This window comes from Balaenoptera musculus, chromosome 20, assembly GCF_009873245.2.
Source record: "Balaenoptera musculus isolate JJ_BM4_2016_0621 chromosome 20, mBalMus1.pri.v3, whole genome shotgun sequence".
Taxonomy (NCBI): Eukaryota; Metazoa; Chordata; class Mammalia; order Artiodactyla; family Balaenopteridae; genus Balaenoptera; species Balaenoptera musculus.
The window spans coordinates 31,538,032-31,564,916 of record NC_045804.1 but is presented as its reverse complement, the minus strand read 5'-3'; the positions used below and the strand labels follow the sequence as shown (position 1 = coordinate 31,564,916).

The 26,885-nt window shown below is 41.9% G+C and overlaps 1 protein-coding gene across 4 annotated transcripts; it reads right to left on the bottom strand.

Moving 5' to 3' along the window:
* Positions 1-26,649, bottom strand: LOC118886994 (phosphatidylcholine transfer protein). Of its 4 annotated transcripts, none has more exons than XM_036837468.1 (6): positions 26,462-26,649; positions 13,446-13,560; positions 5,687-5,766; positions 2,550-2,721; positions 1,611-1,678; positions 1-479 (listed from the first exon to the last, which is right to left on the bottom strand). In XM_036837468.1, exons 1-6 carry the CDS (start codon positions 26,600-26,602, stop codon positions 414-416), a joined length of 642 nt encoding a protein of 213 aa, XP_036693363.1. In that variant the 5' UTR covers positions 26,603-26,649; the 3' UTR covers positions 1-413. The 4 variants fall into 4 exon arrangements, with proteins under 4 accessions (XP_036693363.1, XP_036693364.1, XP_036693362.1 ...); XM_036837469.1 differs by having other exon boundaries at positions 2,550-2,703; positions 13,446-13,563; positions 26,462-26,648; XM_036837467.1 differs by having other exon boundaries at positions 13,446-13,563; positions 26,462-26,647.
* Positions 26,650-26,885: the final 236 nt, after the last annotated feature.

The following is a 26,885-nucleotide window of genomic DNA, read 5'->3' as shown; positions in this document are numbered from 1 at the left end:
ATGCAACTTCAGCAGGAAATCACCTCCCTGGGTTGCAAGAAATCACATGTGGGAAGGAGCCAGCTTGCCAGGATCAGTCACTCTTAGATGGTGTTGTCAGTCCTCCACCCAAGATCTCCCTAGAATGGCACAATGGATTGACTGTGTTCCTTACTGAGGACTCCCCTTTTTAAAAATAAACAAGCAAAAGTTTCCCTAATCTGACCCACATTCAACAGCGGAAGAAGGCAGTGGGTCCTGGGGAAGGGAGAGTGGGAAAGGAAGCCGGGCATCAGGCAAACACACTTGGGAACAACATGCTGGAGAGCATGCAAGACTCTGAGGACAAAAAAGTGAAAGGCAGGCTGAGCGCTGGCGGTTGTGGCACTTCCGGAGACATCATTCCACAGACACAAGGCTCCCAATTCCTTCCCTTAGGTTTTCTTGTGATAGTTCTGACAGGCTTTCGTCATGTCTTTCAAGAAGTTAGGAACTCCATTCTGCAAAGGAAAGGAGACTGTCACTTCTATGTCCTCACAGGGATTATTCCTAATTCTTCGGGATGTGGCAAAGGTAAAGGAAGATGGCTTTGGGAGTAATAAATATGACAATAGGGCCCACGAGCAGATTTCCACAGAGCGTTGCAACAGATGATGACAAAAGGTAAGATGCAGGGCACAGGTAAGGCTGAACCACCGGTGCCACTGTTATAAGACCTTGTTGTATATTTTAACTTTTGCTAATAAAAAGCTAAGATATTTCTAAGACACCATTTTTTCAAAAGAAAAAGAAAACTCACAAATGCGATTGGGTTAGGCTGTGGGATTCTTCCAAAGAAGTGAGAGAAAGGACTTGCTTTACAGAATTAGAAAATGGTAAGGATTGGGGGCAAGAGGCAGGATATGTCATTCTTTAGTTAGTGTTGAACATTGTTCAAGATTTTCTCCAAACATTGTTCTATTTACTCCTTCTCTACAGGGTGGGAATATCCAACTCCATTTTTAAGAGGGAAGAAATTGATGGCTTCCCTAGATTATACAGTCAGAAACAAGGCCAGGATTCAAAATATCATGCGTTTGACTCAAAACTTATGTGCTTTTTCACTCTCCCAGGGAATTGGTGAGCCTTCCAGCCAGTAAGTAGGGCCTTATAAACAGACTGAATGGTCGGCATGATTCCAGGTCCTAGGCAGTCTCTAGTGATCTGGGTACCACTGTGGTTCCCTCTCCTTACAGAAAAACAAAACAACCATAAAAAAACCTGAAGGCTTCCCCAGGCTTGGACATGGCTGGTGTCTCCTGGGCCAGGTTGGCCTGTCTAACTCCTCCATAAGCAGATACAGGGTCCACAGGCACCACTGTCCCTACAAGGAGCAGGCTATTGTGATCCTGGTGCGGGGTCTCAGAGCAAAGCAGGGAGGGCTGGCATTCCAGGTAAACATTCTTCGTCTTTTGTCCCATCCTCTGTGCTGGGTGTTGGCTACCCCAGTCCTAACCATAGTCACTCAACAGAGCTGTCTCATAAAAGAGCATCATGAGGGCTGAGACAGCGCGTCTCTTCAGCCTGACAGCCCCATGGGCTAAGTCAACATTTGTCAAACACACTTCCCCTCCTGCTTCCTGGGATCTCACCTTGGCAGCCCAGTTAACGAGCCAGGACGGAATTTGGCCACCTGGGTTATCGAAGTAATACATGAAAACTAGAGAGGGAAAGAAAGGACAATTCAAGAGGAAGAAACATGTTAGAAAGATACAATAACAAACCCTGCAAACATTCCACCTTCATATCCAGGCCCAGAAAGTAAGGAGGAATTCAAGTGGACTCGCCCCTCTGCCTTGCCTTACGGGAAACTTACATATAAACATTTTGGAAAACAGTCAAGGCACATTCTGCTGATATTTATTAAACGCCTGGCAAGTGCTAGACTTGGATATAGTCTCTCATATTATTATTTCTCTCATTAATCATCTCAATCCTAAGGAGTTGATAAAATTGAACCCCAATTTATAAATAATAAAATGGAGACTCAGAAGAGTGGGGTGACATGCCCAAGGTGGCAGATCTAACACACGTCACAACTACAGTTCAGATTTTGCCACAGCCTCAAGGCCACACTGATTCCAGTCCAGCAGGTGGCTGCATGGACCCCTCCCAGCCTCTCTCCAGAGGCTGGAACTCAAGGCAGGCAGGTCCTGAGTCCCTGGGTTTTTGCTGAGCAGGAGCTGCCTCCTCAGAGATGGTCCCACCAGCCCTCCTGCCCACCCCTGGCCGGTGTGTGCATGGACAGGACCAGCCTGAAGTGAGTTTCTAAACATTTTGATTCCCTTGGATGTTCTGATTTCATCTGGACGATGCAAGAGTCAGTAAAGAATGAATAGATCAGATTTAAACATCCACGCTGCATTGTAGCCAAGCTTCTGTGGTGAATTGAGTCTCCCTTGTTTCTTTTGCACCCATGCCTAAGTCTCTGACCTCAGGGAATAAGCATCCTGCATTTTACGTGCCTTGCAACCAGTGTGGCCTTACATCGGTGGCCCTGGCTGGCGCGCCAACACGTGCCCTCCTTTTACCTTTGCTCCCCCTCTTGCCATCGCTCTGGATCGCCAGGCTCTGCTTGTACTGCTTCACCCGAATCACGCCCGATTTCTCTGGAAACTGTGGCACGGGGGTGCTCTGGGCCAGGATCACGTGGATCTTCTGTCCTTCATGGTCCAGCTCTCGCCGCTGTCGCACATAGACGTACCACACCACCAGTCAAGGTACGACATCAAGGCCAGCACCTCAGATGAGCAGAAGGAAAGCCCTCAAGCCAGAAGCAAAGGGAGATGATTCTGTTCCTCCACTTGGTGTTTGCTCCCTTGCACTGTTACTTCATTTCCTGCCTTATCTGCCTACCTGCCCTGGAAAACCATAGCTCCTCCCAACTGGTGTTCTTATTTGAGAGCGTGTATTATCCACCTGTGAATGGTTCCCTGCTGCTTTTAGTTATGTGGGGAACCCACTTCTCGTTTCTCCAAGAAGGCAATGAGATCTCAGAGGACTGGTCACTTATCAGCTGTGTGATCCTGGTTTGGTTACTCAACTTTTCTGAAATTGGTTTCCCTCTGAAAGAAAAGAGGGTACCACTGCCCTGCAGGCAGACTTGGTGGGGGCTCTAGAGAGAGACTAGAGCAGAAGCAGCCCTCAGTAAACAATGGGGCCATTGTTCTTCGTCCTCTCCCTAAGCCCTAATCACTGACCTCTATGCACAGAGGATGGTCAGGAAGGGTTACTTACACCTGGAGATCATAGGAAGACACAAGAATACCTGAATATTTAGTAGGCAGATGCCCTTGCTGGTTCTGGTTCACCAAGAATCACGAAGTCATTTCAACTCAATAAACACTTACAGAATAACCACTATGTCTGTGGCACTATTATAGGGAAGATGATTTCATTTTAAGAAACAACAAGAGTCACCACTTATTGAGCCCTTACCACGTACATGCATCGTGTGCTTTACAATTAGCATCAATTTTGATCCTGAGAAAGTCCCTGTGAGTTCAGCATAAGTATCCCCATCTTACAAATGACCAAATTGAGGCTCAGAGAAGAAAAGAAACTTGCTGAAGATCCCATAGCCCAGCTGAAGTGATGGAACCTGAATTTGAACCAAGATTAGGCTCCAAAACCTGGTGAGATTTTCATAGCTACAGAGGGCTCAGCTCTTTAATGTGTTCATTAGACTTTCCAACAGTAGAATTTTAGGTTTCACAGGAGAAGGAATTAAAGCCTAAAATAATCCAAACAATCACTGTAAGTACAACACAGTTACACTTACTGCAACAGCCGTGACCACAGCCCCAGGCCAGCTCAGAGGCTCTACAGCACCCATGGTGGTCTGCCCCTCCCCCAGGCACCCTGCAGGATGGTCTATTGCCCCCACTCTCTACGCACTGATGAGTAAAGCTCTTAAATGTTTTAGGGAAGGAATGAAGTTGCTTTAGTTCTGGATTTCCTCTCTCCCAAGTCTTTTATTTTTTCCTCACAGCAAATATGGTCCCACACCTTGCTTAGCTCATGTGATAGACATCAACTGACACTCCATTGAGGAAAAATTAACTTGATATATTGACTGCCATTTCACAGAGTTCTTTGAAGGGTTGGAAGGTCCAGCGTGGCACACAGTCTATGAGTGGAGAGCCACTAGTTTACCGAGGCCCAGAGAAGTGAAGGGCATTTTCCAAGGTCACAGAGCAAACCAGGAAATAAGTGCACACTCAACCTGGGATCTTTCCCTCCAAAACTAATGTTCTTTTCCATTATACTGTTCTCTATTCTAAAAATAGAACAGCCCTTGTTGGAGAGACATATGTGTATATACAAAGACTAAGAAACTCATTATGGGATTGTGTGGCACTGGAAAGCCAATGAAACCAAACTTCAAGGAGCAGCCAGTGTCCACTCCTGAGAACAGCCCCCAGCAGTATCCACATGAGGTCAGAAAGTGGTGTTGCCCTGGTCCAGATCACCTTCTCTGGTCACAGCTGGACCTGGGCCCAGGCCTGCCTCTAGTGGTGAGAAACTGATGAGAACCTGAGCAGGGTTCTGAACTTCCCTTTGCCTCAGTTTCCTTCCCTGACTGATGGGGATGATGGCTCCTACCCTGCACAGTTGTTGGCAGGAGAAGAGAAAACAACATAAAATCTAAGGGATTAAGTAACCACAATTTCTTGAAATACCTACCACCTGTATTTAGCAGTCTGTGGGAATTGTGCCAGAAATAATCTCTTATGGAGTCTATAATCTAGCTGGGCCAGGGTAGACACATACACACAAAACACACAGAAACAATACCCACAAACCACCCCGATGTCCCCTCTCTTTCTAAAGAACAATTATTTAGGAACATACAGACTCACAGAATGTTAGAGCTAGAAAAGATCCCAGCAATCATCCAGTTCAGTGGTTTCCAAGTTTTTGTTTTGTTTTTTTTAATTCCACAGACCCTTTGTTAAAAGGATTATTTATGGAAATTCAGTGTGTAAAACACTCAGCTGCTATGATTGAAGAGAACAGTGGAGTCGAAATCTCACCTATCCCCGCCTATATTCTACCCCATCTGCCCACCCAGCAAATGTCCATCAAACCCTCCCAGGCTGGCCCTAAGGGGCTTCATAGAGCCTTGGAGTGTCAGCTAAAACTCCTCACATCCATTCAAATGCTTCATATCGTAATCGAGGAAACTGAGGGGGAGAAGCATACACACAGAGTCCAGATCCAATATTCCAGGAGGAAGGGAGGTGGAGGGAGCTGGAAATGTGGGGCCTGAGTCCCAGCCCCCAGTCTGCTGCTAACCACCTGAGTGTGGGCCTCTGTCACACTGCCTCTCTGGGTCCCTACCTCCTCTCCTATAGACTGAGAGAGTGTATTGAATACTCTTTATGAAAAGTTGTTTTCAGGTCCCCAATTCTCTGGCACAAGGATTTCCTAGAAAACTTTTCCGGAAAGTATGAGCTGCCCTCCCATGATCACAATTACAGATGCTCCACATGGTCAGGTCTGGAAAACTGAAAGCCACACAGGAAGCAACAGCTGTAGCAGATGTCTCTGCAAGAGTCAAAAACAACATTGTCCACATCTGCTGGACATACTACCATTGGGTGATGGCCATGGGGCACAGAAACACTTCAAAAGCTGAGTAATGGTGTGCTTTTGGAAAGGATACATCTCTGTTGGACATGGGAAAAGGGTACTTGACTTGCCAGTAGACCACTGCTTCTCCATTGCATTCTTTTTCATAGAGTTCTTAAAAAAAAAAAAAAAAAGAAGTTATTGCATCTAGAAGTGTCTTTGGCTTGTATTAACAAGAAGCTTTGCCTCCCATCAGGAAACTTGCATAAGCCTCTTAGATAGCCTCATCCACCAGAGGTCAGACAGCAGAAGCAAGAAGAACTACAAACCTGCAGCCTGTGGGACAAAAACCACATTCACAGAAAGATAGACAAGATGAAAAGGCAGAGGACTATGTACCAGATGAAGGAACAAGATAAAACCCCAGAAAAACAACTAAATGAAGTGGAGATAGGCAACCTTCCAGAAAAAAAATTCAGAATAATGATGGTGAAGATGATCCAGGACCTCGGAAAAAGAATGGAGGCAAAGATCTAGAAGATGCAAGAAATGTTTAACAAAGACCTAGAAGAATTAAAGAACAAACACCTAGAAGAATTAAAGAACAAACAAACAGAGATGAACAATACAATAAATGAAATGAAAAATACTCTAGAAGGAATCAATAGCAGAATAACTGAGGCAGAAGAACGGATAAGTGACCCAGAAGACAGAATGGTGGAATTCACTGCCACAGAAGAGAATAAAGAAAAAAGAATGAAAAGAAATGAAGACAGCCTAAGAGACCTCTGGGACAACATTAAATGCAACAACATTTGCATTATAGGGGTCCCAGAAGGAGAAGAGACAGAGAAAGGACCCAAGAAAATATATGAAGAGATTATAGTCAAAAATTCCCCTAACGTGGGAAAGGACATAGCCATGCAAGTCCAGGAAGCACAGAGAGTGCCAGGCAGGATAAGCCCAAGGAGAAACACGCCGAAACACACAGTAATCAGATAGACAAAAATTAAAGACAAAGAAAAATTATTGAAAGCAACAAGGGAAAAACGACAAATAACATACAAGGGAACACCCATAAGGTTAACACTGATTTCTCAGCAGAAACTCTACAAGCCAGAAGGGAGTGGCATGATATACTTAAAGTGATGAAAAGGAGGAACCTACAACCAAGATTACTCTACCCAGCAAGGATCTCATTCACATTTGACAGAGAAATCAAAAGCTTTACAGACAAGTGAAAGCTAAGAATATTCAGCACCACCAAACCAGCTCTACAACAAATGCTAAAGGAACTTCTCTAAGTGGGAAACACAAGAGAAGAAAAGGACCTACAAAAACAAGCCCATAACAATTAAGAAAATGGTCATAGGAACATACGTACTGATAATTACCTTACATGTGAATGGATTAAATGCTCCAATCAGAAGACACAGCCTCGTTGAATAGATACAAAAACAAGATCCATATATATCCTGTCTACAAGAGACCCACTTCAGACCTTGGGATACATACAGACTGAAAGTGAGGGGATGGAAAAAGATATTCCATGCAAATGGAAATCAAAAGAAAGCTGGAGTAGCAATACTCATATGAGATAAAATAGACTTTAAAATAAAGAATCTTACAAGAGACAAGGAAGGACACTATATAATGATCAAGGGATCAATCCAAAAGAAGATATAACAATTATAAATATATATATGCACCCAACATAGGAGCACTTCAATACATAAGGCAACTGCTAACAGCTATAAAAGAGGATATCGACAGTAACACAGTAATAGTGGGGGACTTTAACACCTCACTTACAGCAATGGACATGTCATCCAAAACGAAAATAAATAAGGAAACAGAAGCTTTAAATGACACAATAGACCAGATAGATTTAATTGATATTTATAGGACATTCCATCCAGAAACAGCAGATTACACTTTCTTCTCAAGTGCACACGCAACATTCTCCAGGATAGATCACATCTTGGGTCACAAATCAAGCCTTGGTAAATTTAAGAAAATTGAAATCATATCAAGCATCTTTTCTGACCAAAACGCCAAGAGATTAGAAATCAATTACAGGGAAAAAAACATAAACAACACAAACACATGGAGGCTAAACAATGTATTACTAAATAACCAAGAGATCACTGAAGAAATCAAAGAGAAAATCAAAAAATACCTAGAAACAAATTACAACAAAAAAAAAGATGATCCAAAACCTATGGGATGCAGCAAAAGCAGGTCTAAGAGGGAAGTTTTTAGCAATACAAGCCTACCACAGGAAACAAGAAAAATCTCAGATAAACCATCTAACCTTACACCTAAAGGAATTAGAGAAAGAAGAACAAAAAAACCCCAAAGTTAGCCGAAGGAAAGAAATCATAAAGATCAGAGCAGAAATAAATGAAATTGAAAAAAAGAAAACAATAGCAAAGATCAATAAAACTGAAAGCTGGTTCTTTGAGAAAAACAAAATTGATAAACCATTAGCCAGACTCATCAAGAAAAAGAGCGAGAGGACTCAAATCAATAAAATTAGAAATGAAAAAGGAGAAGTTAACAACAGACACCGCAGAAATATAAAGCATCCTAAGAGACTACTACAAGCAGCTTTATGCCAATAAAATGGATAACCTGGAAGAAATGGACAAATTCTTAGAAAGGTACAACCTTCCAAGACTGAACGAGGAAGAAATAGAAAATATGAACAGACCAATCACAAGTAATGAAATTGAAACTGTGATTAAAAATCTTCCAACAAACAAAAGTCCAGGACCAGATGGCTTCACAGGAGAATTCTATCAAATATTTAGAGAAGAGGTAAAACCTATCCTTCTCAAACTCCTCCAAAATATATCAGGGGGAGGAACACTCCCAAACTCATTCTACGAGGCCACCATCACCCTGATACCAAAACCAAACAAAGATACTGCAAAAAAAGAAAATTACACACCAATATCACTGATGAACAAAGATGCAAAAATCCTCAACAAAATACTAGCAAACAAAATCCAAAAATATATTCAAAGGATCACACACCATGATCAAGTGGGATTTATCCCAGGGATGCAAGGATTCTTCAATATACGCAAATCAATCAATGTGATAAACCATATTAACAAACTGAAGAATAAAAACCATATGAACATCTCAATAGATGCAGAAAAAGCTTTTGACAAAATTCAATGCCCATTTATGATAAAAACTCTCCAGAAAGTGGGCATAGAGGGAACCTACCTCAACATAATAAATGCCGTATATGACAAACCCATAGCAAACATCATTCTCAATGGTGAAAAACTGAAAGCATTTCCTCTAAGATCAGGAACAAGACAAGGATGTCCACTCTCAACACTATGATTCAACATAGTTCTGGAAGTCCTAGCCATGGCAATCAGAGAAGAAAAAGAAATAAAAGGAATCCAAATCGGAAAAGAGTAAGTAAAGCTGTCACTGTTTGCAGATGACATGATACTATATGTAGAGAATCCTAAAGATGCTACCAGAAAACTACTAGAGCTAATCAATGAATTTGGTAAAGTTGCACAATACAAAATTAATGCACAGAAGTCTCTTGCATTTCTATACACTAACGATGAAAAATCTGAAAGAGAAATTAAGGAAACACTCCCATTTACCATTGCAACAAAAATAATAAAATACCTAGGAATTAACCTACCGAGGGAGACAAAAGACCTGTATGCAGAAAACTACAAGACATTGATGAAAGAAATTAAAGATGATACCAACAGACGGAGAGATATACCATGTTCTTGGATTGGAAGAATCAACATTGTGAAAATGACTATGCTACCCAAAGCAATCTACAGATTCAGTGCAATCCCTGTCAAATTACCAATGGCATTTTTTACAGAACTAGAACAAAAAATCTTAAAATTTGTATGGAGACACAAAAGACCCCGAATAGCCAAAGCAGTATTGAGGGAAAAAATACAGAGCTGGAGGAATCACACTCCCTGACTTCAGACTATACTACAAAGCTACAGTCATCAAGACAATATGGTAGTGGCACAAAAACAGAAATACAGATCAATGGAACAAGAGAGAAAGCCCAGAGGTAAACCCATGCACCTACAGTCAACTAATCTATGACAAAGGAGGCAAGGATATACAATGGAGAAAAGACAGTCTCTTCAATAAGTGGTGCTGGGAAAACTGGACAGCTACATGTAAAAGAATGAAATTAGAAGACTGCCTAACACCATACACAAAAATAAACTCAAAATGGATTAGAGACCTAAATGTAAGACCAGACGCTATAAAACTCTTAGAGGAAAACATAGGAAGAACACTCTTTGACATAAATCACAGCAAGATCTTTTTTGATCCACCTCCTAGAGTAATGGAAATAAAAACAAAAATAAACAAATGGGACCTAATGAAACTTAAAAGCTTTTGCAAAGCAAAGGAAACTACAAACAGGACGAAAAGACAACCCTCAGAATGGGAGAAAATATTTGCAAATGAATCAACGGACACAGGATTAATCTCCAAAATATATTAACAGCTCATGCAGCTAAATATTAGAAAAACAAACAACCCAATCAAAAAATGGGCAGAAGACCTAAATAGACATTTCTCCAAAGAAGACATACAGATGGCCAAGAAGCACATGAAAAGATGCTCCACATCACTAATTATTAGAGAAATGCAAATCAAAACTACAATAAGGTATCACCTCACACCAGTTAGAATGGGCATGATCAGAAAATCTACAAACAACAAATGCTGGAGACGGTGTGGAGAAAAGGGAACCCTCTTGCACTGTTGGTGGGCATGTAAATTGATACAGCCACTATGGAGAACAGTATGGAGGTTCCTTTAAAAACTAAAAATAGAATTACCATATGACCCAGCAATCCCACTCCTGGGCATATACCCAGAGAAAACCATAATTCAAAAAGACACATACACCCCAATGTTCATTGCAGCACTATCTACAATAGCCAGGTCATGGAAGCAACCTAAATGCCCATCGACAGATGAATGGATAAAGAAGATGTGGTACATATATACAATGGAATATTACTCAGCCATAAAAAGGAACAAAATTGGGTCATTTGTAGAGACGTGGATGGACCTAGAGACTGTCTTACAGAGTGAAGTAAGTCAGAAAGAGAAAAACAAATATCGTATATTAACGCATATATGTGGAACCTAGAAAAATGGTACAGATGAACCGGTTTGCAGGGCAGAAATAGAGACATAGATGGAGAGAACAAATGTGTGGGCGCCAAGGTGGGAAAGTGGCGGCGGGGTAGTGGTGGTGTGATGAATTGAGAGATTGGGATTGACATGTATACACTAATATGTATAAAATGGATAAGTAGTTAAGAACCTGGTGTATAAAAAAATAAATAAAATTAAATTAAAAAATAAAAAAAATAAAAAAACCCAAGAAGCTTTGATATGATGATCCTGTAGGGATGATAAACCACTCACTCATAAGGCACAGAATTCTAGAAAAAGTCAGATTTACTACCATGGAAAGCTTGTTGCCCAGGGGCAGAGTCTAGTAGATATAAAAACAGAGTAAAAATAAAAGAACCCAACAAAAATTGTTCATCATATAGCACAAACAACACTCTCAAAAAAATGCAGTGAAATAAAATTAGGCATTAAAAAATAAATTTTCAGGTTTAAAAATCAGGGAAACCACCAGATGTCACTAGAGTACCAAATGTTTTACTGTTGTGTCCTTACGCCCCCCTTTAGATTTCTTGACATATTACAGGTGTCCTGGGACTGAGCCACCCAGTCTAGTGTGTTCAATTGGGAAACGAAGGTTCCAGAGAGGGCAGTGTCCTTCCTAAACAGCTAGAAATTTGCTTAACTGTGCTAACCGTAACTTTCTTTCCTCTCTCCTATGTTGCTTTATACCACAGCTACAGGGACCAAATCTCCTTAATATCCACCATGCATATAGTGCATATAGCATCAGCTCTCATAGGGAGATAGCAAAGGAATGCTATGAAGTGTGCAGCCTCTGCCCCCAAGCTGTGCAGGAAGCTTCTAACTAACCATTTAGAGAAGGCGCTACACCAAGGCTGCTGAAGGAACCAAGAGAGTCCCTTGAGGAGATACTAACTGTGGCAATGCGTTAATTAATTTAGCTTTTGAAAAAGTGAAATCTATTAGAAGCAGACCGTGGGGTAAAGAGCTTGCCAGCCCACTGGTACAGGAGGCTGAAGATGCCCTTGAAAGGAAGGGAAGGAGCAGACATCTGTTGCTTTGCCTGCTCAGCTTTGGCTCTCCCCTTCTTGGACCAGCATCTCATTCTCCTTTTTCTCCTTCACTATGTGGTTTAAGCAGAACTGACTCGGCATTAATTATAGGGGTGGGATATTGATCCAGACATGGCCAAGGTGATTAGTTTAGGGAAGGCATGTGTGGACAGAGTCTTGGCTTGCCACTCTAGCAAGTTTAGGCCAAAAAGTGTTTTTTTAAAGGCTCTCATGCAGTCTACAGAAGATCTAGGAGGACCAGAGTTAGGTTAGAACCTCAGGATAGCTCCAGAGAAGCCAAAATACTGCTGTCTCTGGACTGTACTCCATAGTGTGGGCTGCTGATGCCAAGTATCACACATCAGAGGCTCTTCCAATGTCTACAGCACACGACTGAACAATGTCTGCTAGAGAGATGGACAGAGAACTTGTGGCTTCTCCCTTGAATAGGTGGCATCACAATTTCCCCTAGATAGGAAGGCTATTTGATAGCACTAAGTGACCCAAAACCATGATAAACGTCCCCAGGAAGTAAGTATATGATCCATATTGAGGCTATGAGAGCCAACCCTGGGACTCTGGCTGCATCAGTAGGAAAGTTCCTGTTCCTCTGGGGTTATGTACATGGTTAGAATGTAAGCCTGCACCCTCTGGTGGCAACTTTGCCATGACATAAGAATCTGACTGAGAATGAGGTCAACACAGAGGAAAACACAGTCAAGCTGGAGATATAAAGTATTGGATGTAGCTGACCTGGAAGCCAGACACCTATGCACTTTTCAATTCCATGAACAACAACAAAAAAAAAATGTTTTCTCCTTTTCTTACACTGGCATTTGTTAGTGCTTGGTTACTTGCAACCAAGATTCCTGACCACAGCAAGGGTCTGTCAGGGTTTCTGTGTCCCTGGGCTAGCTGCTGCGTATCTATCCTGCTGTGACTGGGATGGCAGAGTCCACTCCCCACTCTAAGTGGCAGGAAGAGCCCCTATTTAATGCTTCTCATAACTCTCCCTCACTTCTAGTGAAAATCTAAGAAGTGTAGCCAGGTGGCCAGCCTAGGCCCTTGGGGCTCTGGACCCTCCTCCCACCCTAGTTCCAGATTCTGCTACCCCAGCAACTCAACAGCACCCAACTGCTCACAGTTTTTTAATATTTCATGTTGTTTCATGCCTTCCTCACTTTACTCATGCTATTCCCTAGACCTCAGGTGCCCTTTAACCACTCACCCCCTCACCCTCTCACCTCTTCACATATAGGTATTCTTGCCATTTATAAAACTCTGATTCAACCTCTAAAACAAAGCTTGGGTACCACCTCCTCTGAGAAGCCTTCCATGACCACCTAGGTTTATGAGATGACAACAAACTTATAATAAGAACAAAGCAGCCCTCAGAGCAAACTGGAGAGTGACTCTAATAGTATGCAAGGAGCAAATCCTAAGATTAGCAAAGTCACATTTTAACCTAGAACTTTAAGACATATATGCCAAAATTAAAAATGAAACATAATATAGTAAAAATTAAACCTTTTGCTTACTGCTGGCTAGAATAAATAACATTAGATTCTACTTTCTAATTGGTTTTGTTAGATTGTAGGTGTCACTCACCTTTAACATATTGGTCCCACTGTTTTCTATAGTCTAAGTCCACATAGACATCTGCAAGTAGACCCGGTGAGCAATCCTCCAGAACGCCAAAGACCTTATACTCATACAATCCAGTCTGCTATAAAACAAGAACAGATAGAAACAACCTATTGATTCCCAGGTTGAGATTACACAGCATATGAAAAACAGCTGTTCATGCAGCACCATTACTGAGCACCTCCTCTTGGTCTTAGTGAAACAATAGTGAAAAAGCAGATGAGGAGCCTGATCTCATGGGTCTTATATTTGGCCTTAGGCATTGAAGGTGGTGACAGCTATATGCTATCCAGGTAATTTAAGTAGGATAAAAGAGGGTTATGTGATAAATGGTGTCTAGTTTTAGTGGGCTGGTGCTGCGTCCTATATCATTGGGTGTTCAGGAAATGTCTCTATGAGGGATTTATCAGAACGGTTTCTTCTAAATATTCTAAGGATCCAGCCATGGGAAGATGAGGAAAGCCCACTTCTGGTTGGGAGGGGGCCCGATGGTTTGCCTTACTCACAGAACACAAAGTCAGGGGGTCCAGAGAACTGTGATGGGGGAGAGTGGTAGGGGCTGAGGTCAAAGAGGTAGTAGAGGCCATGCCCAAAGGGCTTTGTAAACCAGGGTAAAGGGGTAAAAAATTTTTTATAATTGCTATGGAAAACCAACAAATAATTTTAAATATGGGAATGACTTTAAATAGGGGATGACTTTTAAAAGATGATTCTTGCTGCTTGGTAGAAAATAGATCATAAGGGAGCAAGGAGATGGGTTAGAACAGCGGTCCCCAACTTTTTTGGCACTAGGGACCGGTTTCGTGGAAGACAATTTTTCCACGAACCAGGGTGGAGGATGGTTTCGGGATGATTCAAGTGCATTACATTTATTGTGTACTTTATTTCTATTATTATTACATTGCAATATTTAATGAAATAATTATATAACTCACCCTAATGCAGAATCAGTGGGAGCCATGAGCTTGTTTTCACTTGCCATTCACTGATAGGGTTTTGAAATGAGTCTGCAAGCAATTGATTTATTATGGTCTCTGTGTAGTCAAACCTCTCTGCTAATGATAATCTGTATTTGCAGCCATTCCCCAGCACTAGCATCACGGCCTCAGCTCCACCTCAGATCATCAGGCATTAGATTCTCATGAGAAGCATGCAACCTAGATCCCTCACGTGAGCAATGCACAGTAGGGTTTGTGCTCCTATGAGATTCTAATGCCACTGCTGATCTGACAGAAGGCGGAGCTCAGGCGGTAATGCGAGCTATGGGGAGTGGCTGTAAATACAGATGAAGCTTCACTTGCTCACCTGCCGCTCACCTCCTGCTGTGCAGTGCGGTTCCTAACAGGCCACGGACCAGTACCAGTCTGTGGCCCGGGGGTTGGGGACCCCTGAGTTAGAAGACCAGTGCAATGGTCCAGAAAAGAGAGGATGGTAATTAGACAGGAAAGTAACAACAGTGATGGGGAGAAGTCAGTGATTTAGTGACACATTTTGGAAGTAATGTCAACAGGAATTGCTGACAGACTGGCCGTGGGGACAGAGAAAACAAAGAGTTGAGGATAATTCTTATAACATTTGCTTAAACAACTAGGTAGATGGGAGATCCATTTTCTAAGACAGAGAAAACTTGCAGAGGAGGTGATTTGTGGACTGCAGGGTAACCAAGAGTTCTACCTTGGGCAAGTTGAGTTTGAGATGCTTATTAAACATCCATGTAGGGGTATCATATAGGTAGCTAGCTTTCAGGGTTCAGACTACTGTTTTAGATATCCATGGGGCATAATGAAACCCAACACATTGTTTTACCAATTCCAAGACAGAATTTTTCTATAAGTGACTTTTTTTTTTTAAGTCTTTATTGAATTTGTTACAATATTGCTTCTGTTTTATGTTTTGGGGTTTTGGCCACGAGGCATGTGGGATCTTAGCTCCCCAACCAGGGATTGAACCCTCCCTCACCCACTGCATTGGAAGGCGAAGTCTTAACCACTGGACTGCCAGGGAAGTCCCTATAAAAGACTTGTGTATAAAAGAATGAAAAGGGGGCAACACACCAGCCTCAAATCATACTAGTCCCTTTTATTCAGTAAAAGACCATATCTAGATTCCTAAGTACAAGAGATTTTCCTTGTTTTCATGTTAAGCCATATTCTGTGAGGGTTCTGGGCTGGAGTTGGTGACACTACACGCTTCACTCTCTGTACAATGGCAGCTAACAATTCCTGAACCTCACCTTGTCTAAAGGCTCTATTGTTAAAATTAAATCAATGTCTCTTAATTTCAGTGCAAAAGCAAACAAACAAACAAAAATGAAGCTTTTATATGTATTCATATTTCCATGTGCTAACGCAATCTGATTGGCTAATCAAACATGAATGAACCCATCTTCTTAAACACCATTCCAGGGACTTATCTGAGGTCAAGGGGTAAACATGGGGAATCTTTCTAGAGATCCTGAGGCTTCAAGTGTCTCCTGACTCAGGTGGCATAACCCAGGGATAAGCATATCCCAGTTTAGGAATCTCAGATGTATATGAAAGTACCTGGCAGGATATGGAAGGTAAAATTGAAACTGAATTCATAAGGATGTTTCAGTTCCAACAGTATGTGGCTTTATACCAAGGGTTTCCAACCAGCAAATGACAAACTGGTAGGTCTGACCTCCTTTTATGCTGTACCATGGATGCCCCATAGGAAAGGCAGGACTCAAGAGAAACGTCTCCTTCCCCTCCTGTCCCCTCCCCTCAAGCTCACAGATGGAAAGATAGTGAGGGATTGTACACACCACACATCTACACCCACACACATTTTAATGTCTTAGGAGAGAGACAATTAGCTTCTGTTCAGGAGTACTGGGTCCCCATTTTCTACACATACTAAGCAAAAGGGATAATTATGTATAGAGATAATGATCTCCCCAACTTCACATGAGTTACCTTTGGTTATCTGGATGAATTAAGACAGTTTTCTAGAATTGGTTCCCATCCCTCTGAATATAGTTTCAGCCCTAGTAACCTCAGTCTTGTACATATCATAGAAAAGAAAAACAGAAAGCTCTCTAGGAAGAGAAAAATAGAAAGATGTGATTAAACTGAATACCAAAGAATGAACTATTGTGACAACTTCCTTTAAACACTTCCTTCTTGGCAGAACTGAGAAATGCCAGAACTCCAGAGGACAAAATGCTTTGTGACACCTTTTGTAGTCTATCAATAAAATGTTCTTTTCAGGCTCTGAGCAACCCCACCCAAATTCTTGGATCAAAGCCTTTTTTCACCCCTTATTTCTTTCAAAAGAGGGTCTCAGCAAACATACATTTTCATTATATCTTTTACAAAATAAAGTGAATTTTTTATAATTATAGAAATAATTCATATTCATTAAGGAAAATTAGAAAATGCCAAAAATAATAAAGAAAATTAAAATGACGTGAAATTCCATAATCCTCAAGTATCCATTGGTAATATTTGACATTTTTTTGAGTAAATAAATACTTCTACGTGTTATAAAATGGGAGTAAGATGGTATAAACAGCTTGTATTCCTATTTTTAACTATATTATTTTGAAACTATGGAGCAATAACAACTAATTTAATTATTCTTGTAAGTTATTTCTGTTTCCATATATTTTCACAATTATGAACATTGCTGGAAAAATGATTCTGTATGGACAAACTTGGTTCATAATTCTAACATTTTCACAAGGAAAGCAAATTCTTCCTTAGAGATAAATTTTAGGGTAAAGGACATTAACATTTTAATGCTCTTTTTACTTTTTCTAAACCTTTAAGAAAAATTTTTACCTATTTATACTCTCACCAGTAGCAAAGGAGCATCTTACCAGGATTAGGTACCATTGTTTGTACAAACAATTTAATAGAAAAAGAACATAAACCTTAGTTTTACTTGGGCAATGTTTCTAGTATTGCCCACATAAAACTTCAGTATTTAGTCTCTTTCAAATTAGAGATATAATTCCTGTACAACATTTGTTGCAGATATGTTTCCAAACATACTAACATTTCAATAAATTACTCCAAACAAGTTTACTGAAGAGGTTCTTGGCTTTTCCTGAAGGTCCTCCAGAAAACCACTTGTAAAAATGGCTCAATTTTTTTTATCTAAAGTAAAACACACTGCATGATTTTCTAATGCTCCATTTATAGGATATTTAATTTCCTATACTTGAGATGGTAAAGGAATTACTCAATGGTAGAGAATCAGTCAATATCATGTGTAGAATATAATTCCCAGAAGAAACAGAAGATTCGTTATAGCCTATACTCTCTTTCTTATTAAGAGAACCCCTATGGCCGTATGCACAGCTAAAAACTTTCGTGGTCTCCTATACAAGTAGAGGTAATAGCCATAAGACACCTCCCTCTTGTTTTGATTATGTATATGATTATGGAGCTGCAGTAGCTATTTTGTGACTAAAAGACAACAAACATGAGAAAGCAGAGTGAAAATATTCAAAGAGTTTTATTAACGTCGTTGATCAGCTAAACCAATGCCAGCAACTGCTGACCTCTGAACTACTTGTTAGGTGAGAAAAATAAACCCCTCTTTGTTTAAGTCATTGTTAATATAGTTTTCTGTACTTGCAGCTAAAAGCAATCCTAATTATTACAAGTAGTTCTTACTGAGAATTGTACTTAAGTTCTGTCATCCCAGAAAACAGTAGAGGTTAAGAAAATCTCCCACCCTTTGGGTTCCAGAAAACAGCTTATCACAAAAGAACCACCTTTCCCCTCATGACTTAGATGAGACTCACATACACGCCCCTTGTTTACCTATCACAAGGCAAGACATAGAGCCTCTAAATTCCCTTTCATTGCCCTGTAAATGATTAGCTAAACTGCTTATTCCACTGATCAATTGGAACAAAATACTTGTTAACCAAGCTAGTTAAGCACCTCTCCTTCCTCCAGACCCTAAACTTTGGCCCAGCCTCAGCCTGAGTCAGCATCCAGCACCTCCTGACAACGGACTGGCCTCAGGGTAAGATATTCTCTGTTCTATTCTCCAGTCAGGCCACCTTCATCTCACTTGCCCACACATGGCTTCTAGCCTTGCTGACTTCTCTCTATAAAAGAAAGACCTTTCTGCCTCACTTCTGAGATACTTGTGGATCTTATGGTCAAAGTATTCTCTCTACTACAATAACCCCCAACCCTAAGTCCAGGTTTGTTTTTTCTTTAACATTATTTTAAGTAGAAAAGTAGACTGACAAAACATTACAAGCAAACATGACTATGTGTAAAACATTAAAATAGTACAGAAATACATAAGCATTACTAAAATGAATTGTCAAGGAAGAGAAGAGATAATAGACACTATGAATGGACATTAAATTGAAGCATATTTAATTTTGCACAGATATCTGAAACTTCACACACACTATCATAGAAAGTTCCACCTCCTTCCACTATGTAACTCAGAAAAAATTTATGGACCCACTATGTTCTTGGCCCTGAGAAAACAATCAGGCATAGTCTTATACTTGGTTTTTCAGCTTGGAATGTATTTCCTTTGGTGATCTGTCAGCAGTCACTGCAACAATCATGTATTACGCATTTGAAGTCTTCCAATCACTTGGACCTGCTGTAAGTTCTTTCAATAACACTAGCATTTGTTTCTCTAAACACAGTGCAGTTTTCAGTTTTATATTCATTATGTCATATAATCTCAACATAGCCCTGTGGTATCAATAGGGGCATTGGTGTCATCTCCACCTTTACATGAGGAAATGAAGCTCAAAGGGGCTACATTAGTTGCCTGAGTCCTACAGTTAGCACTTGGGACAGCCAGAGAGAGGGTGACACCAGCCCCTTCTTCTGCCCACAAAGTCTTCTAATTTAGCTCTATTCTCTCTGCACATTTGCTCCAAGCCACTGTTCCAAATGACAAGCTAATAATTTCAGTAAAGACAACACAAGCTCTCAGAGCTGGAAGGGGCCTTAGACCCTTATGGAAAAGGTGACAGTGACTCGCCAAGAGTCAGCTGATGACTCTTGGTGGCAAAGCGTGGATGGGAAACTGTTCCTTGCAGCCCCCAAGCCAGTGTTCCTGCACCAGACCACCCAGGATGGACCTCCCACTGAGATACTTCCATGAGTCCTTCAGCCTGGTGTGTTTGTCCAATAGGCCTCCAACAGCCAGAAGAGGTATTTTTTAGATGCTGCTTCTGGGGGATTGAGACAAGGAAAAAGGAAAAGGCAGGAATGGAGAAAGGATAAATATTATCACTTTCAATGAGCTAGAGCTGTGGTATTTTTCCATATATTATTTCAGAGTCATCTCAAAACTCCTGTGCCAGGAAATACAGCGTGGCATTTATAGAATGGTCTTGGAGTCACAACCCGGGTATGGTCTAAGCTCTTCCACCTACTAGCCTTGCTTTCCTCAGCTGCAAAGTGGGTCTAATAAGAGTTTCTACCTAGGGGAATGATTATGAGGATTAAATTAGATAATCCATCTAAAGCTCTTACTGTGGTGTCCAGTACTAGTAATAAGTACTTAGTAAGTACTAATAAGGTAGGTGTAATAATGATCTCCTTTTTCCAGATTAAAGAACTGATAATTCAGAACTGTAATGTAATGCACATTTTACAGGAACTAACATCTATGCAGCACCTGCTCTAAACTGGGCACTGTACTTGGAGATTAATACTTATAATAACCCTATGAAATAAGCATCTCATTATCTCCACTTTATCAGTGAAGAAGCGGAAGGGGTGTGGAGGCATGCTTTAGCAATTTGCTACTGTCATCACTAATTTTTGAGATGTTCTGTTATTCTGGCTTACTAGTCTAAAAATCAAGCTGTTACATTTCTTACCAATTGTAATTCAAATGCATTTTTTTTAAATTTCAATTTTTTTAATTGCATCCATAGAGTTAAAATAGGTTGAGAAACATTGCTGCCAATAGTTCACTTATTTGTCCTAAGCAGAATAAATTCTGTAGCGCTAATGTGTTTACATATGAGAAATACCAGTGTCATAATGTTTGTATTTAACATTTGCAATTCCCACACAGGAGTAATCCCACAGAGGAGTAATCCCCACTGTTCCTAAACCCTGACACTTCACCTGCAGAAAGGCATCACTCATTCTCTTCAATTATGGTGTTTATCCACATTTACATCACTAACTACAAGACAGCCTTGGTGAATCACATCTCTCTAATCCTATAAATGCACCCTCGAGTGTGCACTGAATTTTCTTTGCCTCTCATAGAAGAGCTCATTTCCATTCCTCAGGGCCCAGGACACCTCTCCAATCTACCACTGTGGAAGCTGCCCAACTCCAGCCCTCTGTGGCAAGTAACAGGCTCAGAAGGTGTGAAAAGTAAGCATTTTTCACCAACAAGAATCACTCCTAATGGCAGATGTCAAAGCTGTAGCTGCCACTGGGCAGTGTGTATGAAGAAGACTGTATGAAGAAAGACGGCTGACTAAATCGGATTCAATATTTGAGGTCTCTCCAAGAACACATGGCAGGTTTAATACTGAAGGACTGCAGATAGCTAGGTAAGATAACACTGATAGCTAATGCTTGTTGAGTACTTACTGAATACCAGGACCTGGGCTGAGTGCATTACAGGGGTCATCCCATTTAATCTACGCAATGAAAATATGAGGTTGTGGACCATTGGTAAACTCATTTTACAGACAACAAAACTGAGGTTTAAAGAACTTCTGAGAAATTCCTGGAAAAGTTAAGTCTGTAGAGACAGGAAGTAGCTTGGTGGTTGTCTGGGATTGGGAATGGGAACAGGGGATGACTGCAAATGGGCAGGAGGTTTCTTTGGGGGTAACACACATGTTCTAAAATTAGACTTGGGGAAGGCTGCATGACTCCATAAATTTACTAAAAATCAGTGAACTGTACACTTAAAATGAGTAAATTTTGTGGTACTTAAATGATACCTCAAAAAAGCTATCAAAATAAAAATAGAAGGTTATGAAACCCACCCAAGGTCACACAACTAATGAACTCGAAGTTCATTAGTTGCAACAGAACCTGGACTTGAAGCCAGCGATGTGACCACAGAGTTCAAAGGCTATGATCCTGCCTCAAATAGTCACTGACCTCTCCAAACATGTCATTAGATAAATTAATAAGCTCTCAGGGTGCATATAGCGTTAGGGTGACCATATAATTTATCATTCCAACCAGACCACTTTTGAGTGAGAGAGGTGTTGTAAAATGTTTCACCAGGACAAGTGTAAACCAGGCCTGTGGTGGGTATATCGGGATATAGATCACCCTTGCTATATCTCACAACCAAACACCATTCAATTTACAAGGTGCTTCAAAATGTATCCTCCCAATGGATCCTTGTACAAATTTGGCAGGACAGGAATTATCTCCAGCTTGTAGATTGGGAAGCAGAGACTCAGCTAGGGTCTTAGGTTCATAAATCCTAAAGTGACAGGGCAATTAGGCATCAAAACTATACATTAGACCAGGGTTGCTAAATCTGTCATGCTGGCTATTTTTCACAGTCCACAAGCTAAAAATGGTTTTTACATTTTTAAGTGGTTATATAAGTCAATACATAATTACCTCCATTTTGCCTCTTAGCCTGTAAAGCCTAAAATATTTTCTATTTGGCTCTTTACATAAAAAAATTCACAATCCCTGCTTTAGACCATTGCCACCACCACTTCTAAAACATACACCCCAGGAAAACTCTGAATTACTAGAGTTGTATTGCAATTCCACATGCAAGAGAGAAATCTTTGTGTCATAAGCCCCAAATATATTATATTTTATTTTGAATCACATGGTGGTTGACCATCTAAGCTCAGACCACCCTTCAAAGTAAATCTGCCAATCTTGAGCACACCATACAGGAGAAACGCCAAAAAATCTTAAAGAAATCATATTCAAACTCAGAAAACCAAAGAGAAAAAGAAAATCTTAAAAGATGCTGTAGCAGGAGGGATGGGGGAGCACTTTACCTACAGAGGAATACAGATGAGAATTACAACAGACATCTCCTGAGAATCCACCCTGCAAAAAGAGGGTGGAGTGAAATATATAATATTTTGAAAGAAATAAGTTACTGACTAGAATTCTATATCCAATGAAACTGTCCTTCAAGAGTGAAGAAGAAATAAAAACTTTTTCAGACAAATAAAAACTGAGGGAGTTCATCAGTAGCAGACCTCCTCTGTAAGGAATGTTAAAAGAAGCTTTTCAGGCAGAAGAAAAATGGTATAGGTCAGGCGCTCAGATCTACATAGCCAAAAAAAGTGCCTGTTTTATTGTCTTAAAGCTTCTGGAAGGCATGAACTTTGTCTTATTCATCAGTCGTCACCAGGGCTTAGCAAAATGCAGGCACACAATAGGTCCTGAAAGACTGCTTGAATGGGTCATGAACCAATATTTTGGAGGTTTCTTCTCACTAGGACACATTCAAACAGCCCAAAGGCAGCTGTGGAGCACAAAGTTCAACTTATACCTGCAGACGGAAGTGGGGGATCCTACTCATCCCTCCCCCTTCATTCCCCCAAATCTAAATCTTGGGACCAGCATCTTCATACTGCCTCACACCACACCCTCATCCTGAGAGACAAGTGAGGAGAGGGAGAACTGAGGCTCTGACATTTCCATCCAGTTGTACGCTCAGGAAAGATGAAATAGGAGAGAGACAGAGACAGAGAAAGATACAGACAGAGAGGCAGAGACAGAGAGAGAGAGAGACAGAAAGAGAGTTAGCCTCGATCAGCGGCAGGAAGTAGAAGGAGGCAACACATGGTGTTCAGCTTTAAGACATGGTGGCCCTACCCATGAGTAAATATGGCTCTGTAAGTGTCCTGGGTGCAACAATTGTTCCATCAATCACACTGGTACCTACTCCTCCCTTAAGAAAGAGGCAGAAGGGTGGGAGAAGGGAGCAGAAGAGTCTTATCATCCGGAAGTAAAGAAGCCCATGATGCAAATTGGATTATGATCCCACCTGGGGAATGGGAGTGGAAGCTTCTCATCCATCAAGGTAAATCTGTTCTCATGGCAGTTAAATCTCTGCTTCCCTCCAAAAGGCCAAACTTTCTCTCAGTCCAGCCTAGCTAACCACAGAGTTTTCCCAGTAAATCCAGGCTCTCAGTATTTTAGAAGGTCAACAGTATAGGAAAGAATAGTCCCTAGGAAAGTACTGTCTGCTCCTCACCAAACTCATTGATTAGAAGACCTATGAGAGGACAAAGGCAGTCCCTTCTCACAGTGCCAGACACTTGGTTTAAAAACATAAGAAGTCAAGCGCTCAGCCAGATCTTTTCAGTCCAACACTTTCTTGGTCTAAATCAATGATGTGAGCCTCTGCACACCAGTTTCACACCATCTATTGGCAGTTCACAGTGTCTACTGGCATGGTAACCAGCCTAAAGCTCCAGCGAGATCTGACTGCAGATCCCTGGGAAAGTTTTTGTAAGTAACCCATGGCCTTTCTCTCCAGGGGAACTTCTCAACACTGTTCAGGGGACCACATTCACTCCCAAGTGACCACTAATTTAAAAATCAGGGAGAGTGAGTCTTAAAGTGGGCATTGCTTTTGTCTTAAGATACTCTTTTTTCTCACCCTTACCTTTCAGTTCCCACTGCTTCTCATCTCTAGGGCCCTCTCCTGCCTCTCAATGTCAGAACCCCCTTGAGCACCATGCAAGAAGCTCCCCATATATCAGTGGTTCTCAAAGTATGGTCTGTGGACCAGGAGCTTCAGCATCACTTGGCAACTGGTTAAAAAGAAAGAAAGAAAGAGAGAGGAAAGAAAGAGAAAGGAAAGAAAGAGAGAAAGAAAGGAAGGAAGGAAGGAAGCAAGGAAGGAAGAAAGGAAAGAAAGAAAGAAAGAAAAAGAAAGAAAGAAAGAAAGAAAGAAAGGAAGAAAGAAAGAAAGAAAGAAAGAAAGAAAGAAAGAAAGAAAGAAAGAAAGAAAGAAAGAAAGAAAAGGAAGAAAGAAAGAGGAAGGGCTTATACCCAACACAACAGGGCATCTTGACATTTAATACAGATGGAGATCAAGGTGGCCCTCCATCCTAGCTATTGAGGCTCAAGGGCACATCTCTGGGAATCGTACAGCCTCCAACTTACGGAAGTTCTCTGGAAAGACTTGTAGCTTACGTCAATGTACCATGACTACCCTCACACCCAGAATGGGTGGAAATAAGACTTACAGTTGGTAAGGATAGGAACTATTCTGAATACCACTCACATCCTCCCCACAGGAGGGAGATGGGACCTATATAACAATACACAATGGAGACAATACATAATACAATGCCAGTCACTCTGTCTCAGCTCAAGCAGTGGATGTTGTGCGATAAAAGGCACAACGTCAAAAGAGCACAAGCCCTTGGGGGGAGGTGAGGGGAGTAGCCAGGGTTGACTGGAGGACAGGAGGGGTATGGACAAGTCATGGGAGGTAAAGCTGGAAATGTGAGTTGGGACCAGCCTAGTACCACATGCATAGCCCACCTGGCAGCACTTGCCCTCTTTCAGAGACAGTGTAGGAGCATATTTACAGCACAGGTCTGGAGCTAGATAGCTGAGTTCCAATCCCAGTTTGAGTCTTGAGCAATCAACTTAACCTTTCCACATATCCATTACCAAACTGGTAAAAAGGTGATAGTCACAGTACCTTACATATACATACATAGTAACTTACAACATGGGGTTGATGTGAGGATGAAGTCAATGCCTGCAAAGTACTTAAACAGTGCCTGGAGCCTAAGAAAGCATGCAATGTGTTAGCTATTACTGTAGGTATTATTATTATTAATTCTGCAATCAACAGGGCCACTGGAAGGGGACTGATAAGATCACAACCTCTCCTTCAGGTGCTTGATTGGACTGTAGTGTGTAGGATGGAAGGGATCAGAGAGGTGGAAGGCCAAGAAGCTAGTTTGGAGGTCACTGCAATTCTAGGTAAGAGGTGCCACTCAGAGTAGCAAAGGTAAAGGAAAGAAAGGGAAGGGAAATGGACCAGACATCAGATATATCTGAGCAGTGAACTGACAACACTTAGCAAATGCCTGGGCGTGGCTGGTGCGGAAAATGAAATGGTCAGAAGATAAAAGGATGTTGTCTGAAAACATGTCCATGTTTGCACCAAGGTTAACTGCTGAAATGACATTAAGAAATTAATTCTGCCTGCCCTAGACTGAACTTCCTGCTCATCCTGTTGTACCCAGTGACCTAGTACTCACAGACATTCAGAGCTCCTCCCTTCTCGAACACTCTATAATCTTCTGATCCTCTGCCAGGAAACCTCAACTTCACTTACCTTGTCTAAAGGTAACTTTTATGCTATTTGCCATGCAGCTACTAGCACACAGAGCAACTGATGACTGGCCATCATTCCACCTGGCTCCAAAGGCCTCCAGGCAGGCCCCCAACTCCATTCCTCCTACCCTTTTAATCTTTCTCCCGGGAAGCTTCAGACAAGTTATTAAGTCCAACGTACAAGGAAGCAGGGAGCATCCAAACGAAGCAAGTCAGTAAAATGACTGGAGTTGACAGTAGGTCCCTTCTCAGCAACACTCCTCTCCCCACACATAGCACCCTGCACATCCACTCTCTGAAAAGTCCACTCTTTTTTCTACCTGTATTCAATTCTAAAATACTTCCCACCACACAGACACCACTGGCATCCACCCGGGAGCGGGGCTCCACGTCCCTTGCAGGCAAGTGCATGGAGCTAAGAATCAGCAGACCCACCTTTTAACTCTTTCAGTAAGTTGTAACAAACGACTTGCCCTGTCGGGCCTCAGACCTGAGACTAAATTCTGATGACCTCCCCACTCCCCGCGACCAGCAGGGGGCAAAGTCAGCGGGAGGCACCCCCAGAGCTAGCTCCTCTGGGCTCCAGAAGACCCGCGAGGTCCGCACTTCCGGCTGCAGCCCCGCACTCCCCGCGGTCAGGGGAACCCCGTATGCTGTCGCCCCGTGGTCCTCCAGCGTGCCGACAGCTACCTGGTCCAGCAGCCGGTAGATGCTGATACCGAAGGTCTCCACCAGCAGCTCCCAGTCGGCCCCGGAAAGTGCGGGCTGCTGAAGCTCAGCGCAGGCTTCCCGGAACTGCTCCTCAGAGAAGCCGCCGACCCCAAGGTCCATCGTTCCGCAGCAGCTGCTTCTCAGCCTGCTGGGAAGGCCAAGGACAGGCTAGGTTCGTGTTCGGGGGCGGGGCGAGACGGTGGCCCAGCGTGATTGGCAGGGAACCGAAAAGTGATTGGGAGAAGGCGGGACTTGGGAGGAGGAGGCAAAGGGGAGGCGGGGCCAGTGAGGGGCAGGCCTACAGAAGGTTTCGGCAGAGCGAAAGCTGCGGAAGGACGGGAAAGAAAGAAAACTAGAGAAACTTTGGACTTGATCTGGGGAAAGCTGGAGAGGCTAGGATATG

Excerpts from the sequence above, each read along its gene's own strand:
- LOC118886994 (XM_036837467.1), bottom strand. The coding sequence starts at position 26,602 with ATGGACCTTGGGGTCGGCGGCTTCTCTGAGGAGCAGTTCCGGGAAGCC. Across the intron at positions 13,564-26,461 it reads TCTACCGGCTGCTGGACCAG|CAGACTGGATTGTATGAGTA; the intron begins GTAGCTGTCGGC and ends CTTGTTTTATAG. Across the intron at positions 1,679-2,549 it reads TGGCAAGAGGGGGAGCAAAG|TTTTCATGTATTACTTCGAT; the intron begins GTAAAAGGAGGG and ends TTCCCTCTCTAG.